The sequence below is a fragment of the Bison bison genome, unplaced genomic scaffold (assembly GCF_000754665.1).
Source record: "Bison bison bison isolate TAMUID 2011002044 unplaced genomic scaffold, Bison_UMD1.0 scf7180017864329, whole genome shotgun sequence".
Taxonomy (NCBI): Eukaryota; Metazoa; Chordata; class Mammalia; order Artiodactyla; family Bovidae; genus Bison; species Bison bison.
In genome coordinates, this window is record NW_011494901.1 from 5288658 (window position 1) to 5301637 (window position 12980).

At 35.2% G+C, this 12980-nt stretch overlaps 1 protein-coding gene across 2 annotated transcripts in view; it reads right to left on the minus strand.

Annotated features, from left to right (window-relative positions):
* RAD17 (RAD17 homolog (S. pombe)) overlaps positions 1–12980 on the minus strand; it is a 34220-nt gene that overhangs the window by 14425 nt on the left and 6815 nt on the right. For both annotated transcript variants that reach the window (XM_010853587.1, XM_010853588.1), the window contains exons 5-10: positions 9153–9309; positions 7615–7751; positions 7067–7119; positions 6853–6978; positions 6695–6764; positions 1488–1596 (exon numbers count right to left, since the gene is read on the minus strand). In XM_010853587.1, coding sequence (XP_010851889.1) covers positions 1488–1596; positions 6695–6764; positions 6853–6978; positions 7067–7119; positions 7615–7751; positions 9153–9309 — 652 coding nt within the window. The remainder of the gene's footprint in view (positions 1–1487; positions 1597–6694; positions 6765–6852; positions 6979–7066; positions 7120–7614; positions 7752–9152; positions 9310–12980) is intronic.

Genomic DNA, 12980 nt, shown 5'->3' on the forward strand with positions numbered 1-12980 from the left:
AAAAATAAATAAAATATGACTTGACACCTTTCAAATTTTCACATACACAATGACATACTAATATAGTTATATTACCTTGGTTTCTCACAAAGGCAAGGTACTATTCTTGGTGCATGGTATGTACTAACCAATTCAGTCCTCACAATAACTATGAAGGAAGAACGATTACTATACAGAGTAAAGAAATGAGACATAAAGAGGTTAAGTAAATGGCTAAGGTCATCAGCTAGCAAGTGATTTGAATCTGGGCAGTCTGGTTCTGCAAACCCTGCTTAACAATGACTCTATATTACTTCTTTACTGATTTGGGCAGTCTCCAACTTCTGAATATGCCCATGTTCATATTTCACTGGGAAATCTACTTTTGAAAATTCAGAATGCATGATTTTAGAAAACCAGCCTGGAAGAGCAGAAACACAGAATCTGGGTTTTCAATTGTAGTACTATCTCATTAGGCTGGTCTGAGAATTAGATGAAAAAACATACAACTGCTAATATAGTTTCTAACCCACCCCAAAATTATTATTTTCTTCCTTCTGAAATTTCTGAGTTCAGAGCAATAATATTATAAACGGTAGTCAGGATCTCAAACTGGCCCACTCCTAATTCTAGTAGTGAACCTAAGGATAATTTACATTTATGTTTCTATAGGAAGAAGCAGAATTCAGGTTTTGGTTGAGTTAAAATGTCTAATTCCTTACAGTTATTTTGAAAAACAAAGATGAAACTAAGTGAACAGGTTACACTTGTGGATAGAAACTAGATTTCAGGTGGATTTTGAGAGCACCAAAGAGCTATTAATTTTTTAAGGTCAATCCCTCAATGTTAAGCATCGAGTAGGTCACCTGTTAAAAGTTTTCTGATGATGACTGTGTGCAGTAAATTATGATCATTAAGAATAAAAATTAATTCATTGCCATTAGTGGGGCTATCTCTTTACTTCAGCATGGCTAGGCACTCCTTTTGTTTCTTAATAAGTGGAAATATATTTGTTAAACATATCTTATATAAACCAATATCAAACTCTAACAGCTGGCCATTTCAGAACTCAGTATGTGTCAAGCCCTGGAATAAACACTCTGTATTACCTCACTTACTCTTCACATAACTTGATGAGACAGGTGCTCATATAAGAGGTGAAAAAATAAAGGCATGGAAAGACTAAGTAACTTGCACGATTAAGTCACTAAAAAGTGGCAGAGCCACAATTTTTTCCCAGAAAGTCTCATTCCAAATTAACTTTGAAAGGTAAAGTGGCAAACTATGTAAATAAGTTTTACCTCAGATATGCAAATATATATGGTGACACGTTCATAGGGGTGTGTCTATGTACACATACATACATAATTTTATTATTTTGTCTCAATAAAAAATATAAGTGGGTATATATCAATTTCAAGTTAAAGTATGTTTAATTTAATTTCATTTCATGAACAAGAAAAAGTTAGTCACCTAATTAATATTATGAGTGTATCTTTACCAATTACCTGTTGAGGAAGAAAACTGGAGGCTATTTATTGCACTTCTGATATCACCAGAGCATCCTTGACAGAGAAACTCTAGAGAAGTTTTATCAGGGACAATTTTTCCTCCATTCTAAAATGAAACAATTAAAATTTTAAAAATATATGTTTTCTAAAACAAAAACCAAAACTCTCTATTTTCTAAACTTAATGGAAGTATATTAGAATCTTTCAAATTTGCATGCCAAAAAGCCTACATGTTAAATAGTCTGCTTATGAAGGTACAAGTGTCAATGACACCTTAAAGTAAATAATCAAGATTATAAAACAGTTTTACTTTTTTACTTGGACTAGGCTATATAATATTTTGAAGTTCTCTCACTATATATATATATATATACATACACACACATATACAAATGTACAGATACACACATATACATATATGCACAGAGAGAGACCTCAAAATATAATACAGTGCAATAAAACTAAATACACAAGAAAATTTGAAACTTACATGAAAATCCCTACTCTGGAGTCTTCACCATATTAGTATAGTCTGTTGAGTATTAAAAAACCACAACTGCATCAACTCATATTTAAACCCTAAACTTCATAGTTATTTAAGGTATATGATATATCACATTTCACATCCTTGGTAGATCAAGTGTAACGCAAGAGAAATTTATCCTCTCTTTTCCCTTCAGAAATTCTTAAATAGTTTACCGACAATATGACTTTAGCTGGATTCATGTGATTGCTCAAAGGTGAACCCATTTCAGGTCCTGTAAAAATTGCTTAAAACAGAAAAACAGTACTGTGCTATGATTTTCAATATATTTTTAACTGTATTAATAGTGAAAGCTGTCTTAAAAGTTCTTTATGCAAGTTAGTATACTTTTAGTCTCCACGATTCCAACTTTGTCACAACTGCTAACATTTTGGTAGGAACCTTTCCAGACCATTTTTTGTGCTCATACATCTGTAAGTATATATAGTATCTATAAGTATATACAAAGAGCTAATTTTTTAAACACAAGTGGGGATCATATGTATTATTCCATTCTTTATGATCTATGTTAGTTCCTTTAAATCTATATAATTAAAAAAAATTATGGTTATACAGTAATTAAACTAATACTTCTGTCAATGAAGGGATATTTACGTTTCCATTTTTTTTCCAACCATTCCAGACCTCTCTCTCTCTATATATTTATAGATACACACATACTATATATATAGTTGATCCTTGTATAGTGTGGGGTTAGTGACAGGAGCCTCTCTCAGAAATAAAAATCCAAGTATAACTTATAGTTGACCCTCTGCAGCTGTAGTTCTGATTCTTTGGATTCAACCAATCATGGATCATGTAGTACTGTAGTATTTACTGAAAAAAATGCATATATATGTGGACCCATGTAGTTCAAGAGTCAACTGTATATACCTTTGCCAACATGCATGAATACTTCTGTAGAGTGTCGTGCAAAGTGTCTGTAACATTTACCAGTTTTATTTTTCCCAGCAATGGTAGGTGAGAGTGTCCATTTTTCCTTATCTTTGGCAACGCTGTTTATCAATCTTTTTCTCTGATTACTAGCAGGCCTGAATACCTCTCATGTTTACTATCCATTTGTCTTTCATTCCCATGTTTGTCTTTTATCTTTGTTTACCATGTCTTCTGTTATTTCCTAAGTTTCCCATTTTTTTGAAGTAAATCCATGGCTCTCAGGTTTTTTTTGTTTGTTTAGGAAGACTTTCCCCCAACTCAAAGTATTTTTTTCCTAATACTCTTCTAATTTTTGTATTTAAATTTTAAATCAAGGTTTAAATTATTTTTCTGCATAGTATGAACGAAAGAGACAATCTTATGTTCTTCTGTTTGAATATGCAATTGTTCCGATACCACTTATTAACCATTAACAGTCTATTCTCTTTCCCTCATGATGTAAAATGCTACTTTCATTGTGTTAAAAAAATTCCATTTACACATATTGATCTAGTTCTGTGCTGTCTTCTCATTTTACTCTTCCATTTGTCTATTCTTACACTAATATCACACTGCTGTACTCTCTACAGTCTCATATTATGTTCAAATATCTAGACACCAAGTTTCTCTTTATCACTCACAAAATTTTCTTGCTCATGCCTTCGCTTCCAGATTAACTGCATTTATATTGTGAACACATTTACTTTAAAAATTGTTTTGGGAGGAGTAGCTTGTTTTTGAAAAAATTTAAATTTGCCAGCAAGGAAATATAATTTGAAATCATGATTCTTGGAGCTGAAGAAAATACTACAGATGTTAACTATGGAGAATATAGCAAATGTGGCTGAAATGTGTGATCAGCAGTTCCTTCCACACTTTATATACCTAATGACATCAGAAAAGACTAAAGATCTTTTTTCCTATAAATACACAGAAACATTTATTTAAACTTAAACACTTAAGATAGTCAACACTCTTTATTGTAACTCATTCACATAAGATGTCTATACTCTTTCTTAAGATAATTAACTAAGCTATGGAATAAAAGAGATTAAACTCACTTAAATCTTCTTATACTATTGTTATCATCCTTGGCAACCCTAGACAGTATCATAACATTTGATTTTATATTTACATTTGATTTATATTTAAATATTGGGCTTACTGCTGCTCCTGTGATGTAACATATCAATGATGATTTCAAAACTATACTAGTTCTAACATTCTTACAGGTCAACTATTTAAGGTAAAGCACATTTACTATGGGCTTCCCTGGTAGCTCAGCAGGTAAAAACTCCATGTGCAATGTAGGAGACTCCAGTTTGATGCTGGGCCGAGAAGATTCCCTGGAGAAGGGACAGGCTACCCACTCCAGTATTCCTGGGCGTCCCTGGTGGCTCAGATGGTAAAGAATCTGCCTGCAATGCAGGAGACCTGGGTTCGATCCCTGGGTTGGGAAGGTCCTATGGAGGGGGGCATGGCAACCCACTCTAGTATTCTTGCCTGAAGAATACTAGACAGAGGAGCCTGGTGGGCTGCAGTCCATGGGGTGGCAAAGAGTCTGACATGGCTGAGTGACTAAGCACATCACATTAAATACGTAACAAAGAAGTTATGGTAATTATTTTACTAGTATAAAACAACTTGCTAGAGTAAATGCCATTTGCAATTTAATGACTTAGTCTTAAAAAAATTGTGAGTCACATGATAAAGTAACATGAGGCTGACTTTTTATTATTTCTCCAACTTTTTAATAAATATTTAAAACTATAGTTTATAGTTATCATGCTTATAGTAGAGAATGTAGAAAAAAATTGTAAGTAATTCAACCACCCAGAATCCCACTTAGCATTTTTATGTGATTTCTTTTAGTATATATAGGTTGATGTATATATGTGCATTGGGCCGTCATAGATTAACATAGATTAACAAATCTATGTTTCGTTTTAGCACGGTAATTTGGAGTCAGAACAAAACTTCCAACTCATCTGACACTTAATAGTCATGGAATATTATTCAAGTTATTTCCTTGCAAAGTTCAGTTTCTTTACCATAAAATGGAGATAATTTGTATAGCTGTAGTAAGGGTTTAATAAGATCAAGTATGTAAAAATACCTTGCATAGGGCCTGACATATATCAAAGGCTGAAACATCATTTCTATTGTTAGCATTATCATGTAACTTTGCATCCTGTTATTTTTAACTTGACATTAAACTGTATTTCCCTTTATCACTAACTGGGACTTCCCAGGTGGCGCTAGTGGTAAAGAACCTGCCTGCCAATGCAGGAGACATAAGAGATAACATTCTTACAGGTCAACTATTTAAGGTTAAGCACATTTACTATGGGCTTCTCTGGTAGCTCAGCAGGTTAAAAACTCCACGGGGTCATGGGTTCAATCACTGGGTCAGGAAGATCCCCTAGAGGAGGACACAGCAACACTTCAGCGTTTTAGCCTGGAGAATCCCATGGACAGAGGAGCCTGTGTGCTACCGTCCATAGGGTCACAAGGAGTCGGACACAACTGAGGTGACTTAGCATACACCCATACCACTAAATATTTTCAAAATATGAATTAAGGACATAATAGTTCACCACAGCAGCTGCTCCCTCTATTACTGGATTCACTGTGTTTCTAATGTTTCACTATTAATAGTTGTATTTATTCAGCTAAGTGTTCCACATACATGCGCCATTTTGTTTAATCCTCAACATAACCTCTCCCCTGGAGATTTCCCTCAGTTCCTGTGATCCAGCATTGCAAAACAAATTATGTTTCATGTAAAATCCAGTTGATTGATAGCAGGTGGTCCACCTAGAACCATGCTGCTGAGAGAAGAAGTTTTACCAATTTAACTTTAACACCATCTTGATTTGAAAGATTAAAAAAAAAACGATGCATTAAATGTAACAGCTATTTCAGAACAATGATAGTATACTCAACACTACTGAACTGGATGGCTAAAAATGGTTAAGATATTTCAAATATAAAATACAGTTAGTAGTACTGTGTATATTATATATTTGAAAGTTGCTAAGAGAAAAAAATCTTAAGTGTTCTCATCACAAAAAAGAAAAGGTAATTTAAGTGACATGATGGAGGTATTAGAAAATGCTATGGTGGCGATCATTTTACATTATGTAAGTTTTATCAAGTCAATGTGTCATACACTTTAAACTTACATGACGTTATATGTCAGTTATATCTCAATAAAGCTGGAAAAAAAAGTCTAAGATGGTAAATCTTATGATGTATTTTTTACCATAATTTTAAAAAATTATTAAATCTTTGGAAAGTGACACAGGACAAAAGTAGAGTTGGATTATAACTGATTAATGAACCAAGATGGCAGGAAATAGTTTCTTAACAATAGACACAAATTAGAACACTAAGCCAAGCAAAGGAAAATTAAAGCTTAAGGATGTTTAAATTTTTTATTTTTTGGCCACACTGCATGGTATGTAAGATCTTGGTTCCCCAACCAGGGATCAAACCTGCAGTCCCTGCAGTGGAAGCATGGAGTCTTAACCACTGCACTGCCTGCAAAGTCCAGGTTAAGGGTTTTTAAAATCAGTCTTTCCTACATTTTCGACATGCTTTAGGAGTATAATTAAATTTTTTTAATTTTAAAAACTGAGATAATTCATGTCTCTAATTCCTCAAGTTTATATAATACCACTTAAGTTTGGCTTTCTATAATGACAATGTAAAGTTCAAAAAAATCAGTTCTTAAGAAACTTACCTTATTAGCTTCTACTGTCACTATTCGATTAAGAAACTTCATCATAATTGTTGGTGCCACAGGGTTGAAACTGTCAAAGTTTTATAAAGAAAGACAGAGGTTATGTGATTAAAAATACAGTATGTACGTGAAATTTTAAGCAGAAATTTCATTCTTACCTAATATTTGAAATAGCACACTCTTCTTGAATTTCTTTGGGAAACAGTAACCTTTGACTATTATCTCCACTGAGACTGTCAGAGATTATAAATATTAGAGGACACCGACCAATCTGCACATACTTCCTAAAATAACAAAAGATAGCAAGCAAGGCTGAAATTTAAACCTCCTGTCATTTAATTTGGAGTTTTAGAAGACTTCACTGAAACTCACCTCAAAACTTCATGTAAAGTATGAGAATCCCGATAAAACTGGTTAGGTAAGTCCTACCAAAAACAAAGGATAAACACTAGCTCAGTTTTATTCCCATGTAAATTTATTTTCAGACTTATATTTACCAAAATGGGAAAAATGTTATGTATTCAATGTACTATAATCAGAACTTCTGTAGAAATTAAACATCAACTAGCTGAAAACAACTAGCTGATTCCCTAATAGTAATAAGCGTCTATGGAACTTTCAGATCAAATTTCTTCAGGTCACTGCAAGTTATAATATTCTAAGACATCATTTTCCAATTATTTTTTTGCCTCTCTACATTTAGGCCATTAAATTTTTAAAGTTCACTAACCTATAATATATATACACATGCAACCTATAGTTACTCTATCCAAGTTTAATGCAAGTTTATTCTATTACACAAAGACTTTATATTTTACCACTACTAGTACCATGGACAGAGTTAATGTCACTCTCACATAAGATATATCTTGCAATTGTTTATTCAATAGTTACAGCAGAATCTCAAAAGTTATCCTTACTTCAACTAGAATTATCTTCTTATCAGTTCTCAGATCATCTCCAAGCATTTGTAGTTGGTTATATTTTGTTGCTCTTAGTAGAAACTCTTTAAAAACTGCTATCTGAGACTGGTAGGGAAATATATGGAAGCTTGATTCTGAAAAGAAACATACTTAACACTTACTTTCCACAAACTATGTATATATTAATATTACATATATGTACATAACATCGGAGAAGGCAATGGCAACCCACTCTGGTACTCTTGCCTGGAAAATCCCACGGATGGAGGAGCCTGGTAGGCTGCAGTCCATGGGGTCGCACAGAGTCGGACACGACTGAAGCGACTTAGCAGCAGCAGTACATAACATACATGAATATTACTAAATATATTTACATATACATAAAGATAAAGTAGCACACAATACTGTAGACTGTTTTTTAATTTAAAACTGTTCAAATTTAAAACAGAATATTCATTTCAAAAGACAAACTCACTATGAATAACACTATAATGCTTCTGTACCAAGAAATGTAATATGGAGTTAACTTGATTTCAGAACACAGCTGTTAGTATAAAAATCATAAAAGTGGTACAAATATTTATGACTTTGTCTACACAATGAAGACTCTCCCAGTAAGTGTGTGATCATAAATGAGCTATTTTCAGTAAGTTTTACCTTAATAAGTTTTAATGACAAAAACAGAATGACTGATTAGTAAACTTATTAGGACTACAAGAAGTAATATTTTATGCAGAAGATTGTAAATAAAGACTTTCAGATTGTCAAAAGTAACATTACTACTAGAAAGTAGTAAGAATTACAGGAGTAGCAGCAAAAGAGTATGCATATGCACAGATGTTACAGAACCTAAAAATAGCATTTTAAAGAATACCCCACATTAAAATACTAATATAATTGTCCTTCTACAGAAACTCTTGCACTTCAAAATGGCCTAGGTGATTTGTATATGCCTAGCCTAGTTACTCTAAAGCAGCAATAGGAAAGCTATGCAAGTTAAAAATGATCATGCTGGAGTTTATAAGCATATATGTGAAGTTGTATTACATTGTATTACATTACACAGTATTTTCCCTGGTGGCTTAGATGGTGAAGAATCTGCCTGCAATGCAGGAGACCTGGGTTCAATCCCTGGGTCAGGAAGGGCCCCTGGAGGACAACATGGCAACCCATTCCAGTATTCTTATCTGGAGAATCCCCATGGACAGAGGAGCCTGGCGGGCTACAGTCCATGGGGTTGCACTGAGTCAGACGTGACTGGGCGACTGAGCACCACCTCTTTTATTGGAGGGACCCTCTCCTTCCTTCTCCTAAAGTTACTTCTCTCTGAACCTAAATGCACCCATAAAGTTTCATGTGATTGCTCCTCTGACTGTGAAGCAGCTGGTAGTGGGCAGATGCCGATCAAGTACAGGAGCCGCAATACATACCTTCCTCTCAAAAACATATCCAAGTAGGGTCTGAGGGGCTTGTTTCAAATCTTCTGTAAACACAGACTTTCCCACTATTTCCACTACCTTCACAACAAACCTTACCAGGATTCAATATCTCCTTGAAATCATCTTTTTGGAATTCTGGTAAAACTGGATTAATCCACTCTTGTACTTGAATACCATGCTCTTTTGCTAGTATTTTTATAGTTGTTGTTTTTCCACATCCAGGAGGTCCTGTTATTAATAAAATAGATCCACCCTAAAACCAAATATAAACATCAATAAAAAATCAAAATCATTGGAATGTTAGAATATTGTTTTACTATTCTTCTTAAATATTATCTCTAGAAATATTTAGTCATAAAAGCAGAATTAATTGCACAATGTTAGCTGGACTAAACCAGCTATAGATAAAAGTATCTTATTTCCTGAACTTCTAAGCACAGCTTCTGATAATTTCTCATTCAATTTTTGGGGGGCGGGGGGACTTCCATTTTTTCTTAGTATCTTTATAAAAATTTTTTTTAATTAGAGGACAATTGCTTGACAATATTCTGTTGGTTTCTGCCATATATGATGTGAATCAGCCGTAGGTACACACATGCCCCCTCCCTGCTGCACCTCCCTCCCACCTCCCAGCACCTTCTATCCTAGGTTGTTTCAGAGCACGGGATTTGAACTCCTTATGCCGCAGAGCAAATTTCCACTGGCTATCTGATTTTATGTGTGGTACTGTTTATATTTCAATGCTATTCTCTCAATTGGCCCCATGTTCTTCTTCCCCTGCTGTGCTCACAAGTCTGTTCTGTTTGCATCTCCACTGCTGTCCCTCAGGTAGGTCCATCAGTACCGTCTCTCTAGATTCTATAAACACGCATTACCATGTGGTATTTTTCTCTGACTTACTTCACTGTGTATAATAGGCTCTAGTTCATTCACCTCATGAGAATAGGAATGATTCAAACACATCCGTTTTTATGGCTGAGTTGGAAGGAATGCCACCTCATGCGAAGAGCTGACTCATTGGAAAAGACTCTGATGCTGGGAGAGATTGGGGGCAGGAGGAAAAGGGGACGACAGAGGATGAGATGGCTGGATGGCATCACCAACTCGACGGACGTGAGTTTGAGTGAACTCCGGGAGTTGGTAATGGACAGGGAGGCCTGGTGTGCTGCGATTCATGGGGTTGCAAAGAGTCGGACATGACTGAGCGACTGAACTGAACTGAATAGTCCACTTTATATATGTTCCACAGCTTCTTTATCCATTCATCTGTCAATGGCCATCTGGGCTGCTTCTATGTCATAGCTATTGTAAATAGTTCTGTGATGAACAATGGGGTACATGTGTCTTTCTCAATTACGGTTTTCTCAGGGTATATGCCTAGTAGTGGGACTGTTGGGTCATATGGTAGTTTTATGGTACCATATAACCATAAAACCATATGGTCATATGGTAGAGTTGGACACGACTGAGCAACTGAACAACGGTAGTTTTATTCCTAAATTTTTAAGCCATCTCCATACTGTCCTAAATGGTGACTGTATCCACAATTCTTGCACTATGTTCCTCCCAAGGACTATTCAGCAGCCAAATTAAAACACCTTCAGCTAGATTAAAGAGGTCATGTCTGATACAAGTATTTTTAGAGGTTACCTGAACTCAGAAAATTCAATCTTAATATCAACCTCTCTTTGGATTATATAGTTCAATATTATACAAGTATAATATTCTTATGGAATGACCTCAGTTTGGATATCAGGTTTTTTAAGAAATGTATACTAAGAAATGTATTTACCAGAGACAGGACTCTAAAGACAGACTAAAGGTTATAGGTCTCAGTAACATTTCCTCACACATTGAAAAAAAAAGTTTTAAAAGTTTAAAACTGAAAAATTATCAGGGGAAGATATCCCACATGTAACGGTGGGCTGTGATCCTTGCTTGCTTGTTTACCTTTATTAACTATGGTGAACAAGGGCATGTGTACTTGTACCCAGAGAAGAGCCAGTTACACTATTCATTTTATTTAATTCTATTTTTTTTTGCCATGCCATGCAGCTTATTGAATTTTAGTTTCCCCACCAGTGACTGAACCTGGACACTGGCAGTGAAAACACTAAGTCTTAACTTAGTGGACCACCAGGGGATTCCCCTGTTCTATTTTTTAAAATGGAAGACCTTATGAGTGATAGTTCTACAGGCCATGAGTTTAATGTTAATGATCTAATAATACATATTAAATAAGGTATCTTGAGGACTTCCCTGGCAGTCGAGTAGATAAGACTCTGTGTATCCACTGCAGGGGGATGGATGCTGGTTGGATCCCTGGGCAGGGAACTAAGATCCCACATGCCAAAAAATAAGTAAATAAATAAAATTTTCCAGTGGTCATGTATGGATGTGAGAGCTGGATTGTAAAGAAAACTGAGCGCCGAAGAACTGATGCTTTTGAACTGTGGTGTTGGAGAAGACTCCTGAGAGTCCCTTGGACTGCAAGGAGATCCAACCAGTCCATCCAACCATCCATCCTAAAGGAGATCAGTCCTACGTGTTCATTGAAAGGACTGATGCTGAAGCTGAAACTCCAATACTTTGGTCATCTGATGCGAAGAGCTGACTCATTGGAAAAGACCCTGATGCTGGGAAAGATTGAGGGCAGGAGGAGAAGGGGACGACACAGGATGAGATGGTTGGATGGCATCACTGACACAATGGACATGAGTTTGAGTAAACTCCGGGAGTCGGTGATGGACAGGGAGGCCTGGCGTGCTGTGATTCATGGGGTTGCAAAGAGTCGGACACGACTGAGTGACTGAATTGAACTGAAATAAATAAGGTATCTTTACACAGAAACATACAAAACAAGGTTATGTATTGATGGGGAAGTGATGAAAATGTGACCAGAGCAACATTAGGTTTTTCGTTTTCTTTCATCATTAGGTTTTGAAGGAACCAATCTTGCATTTCCCATAGGAGCAATGGTTCAGGACTTGCTAATTCTTTGCTTGCAGGGACTTTAACAGAACATAACTAATGCTGTTAATGAGAACTGATTACTTCTAAGGAAACTACTTCTTTTCAAAAGAAGAGGAAGCTCAAACACAGGCAGCCCTGCATTTTTCTTATGGAACAAAGTTGCATATGTTTTCTGACACATGATACAGCCACACCAGGTTTTGCTTCTAGCAACAGAATTGGGAGCTAGTCTCCTATCGGAACACTAAATATTTTTTTAATCCCCCCAATGCTTACATTGTAATAGATTTACTATATTTTGAAGGAAAGAAGTTGGCCTCCAAAATTAAACTCAGTGAAAAAACAATTTTTTAGCTTTTCCATACAGAAATCTAGAAATTATCCAGGATTTTTAAAATCAAAATGTCTTATAATTACTGACATTGAAAGTTTTGTATAATAAAGAGTATATGGCTGGTTAAAGTACAACTTCCTAGAGGGAAGAAGCTTTTCAAACTGTAGAGGAAATACTTTCGCTAATACCTATATGCATGCACACACAGCTAAGTCATCCTACTGGTAAAACAATAACAATAACACTTGTGTTAACACTTGTGTAGGTTTAAGACACAATAATGCTTATACTAAAAAAAAAAAAAGGTACTGTTAAGTGATAAAACACAGTGGTCACTGAAAAATAAAGACTATTTAGTTGAGAAGACCACACAACACAATGAGAAAAAGCTTTCTGAGAAAGTACCCAAGAATTGGTACTCAGAGAAACAAGTGATTTCTATGAGCCAGTAGAGGAATACCAATGCTGAAAATGAAGATTCATTTTGAGTACATTATCTTAACTCTACACCAAAGATTAGATTGACAAACCAGTCAGAAAGAATCTTGATTCAAAAAAGGACCTGTTTGCCACTGGAGGTAATGAAAACACCAACTCTTCATCTCAAAGTAATTTAT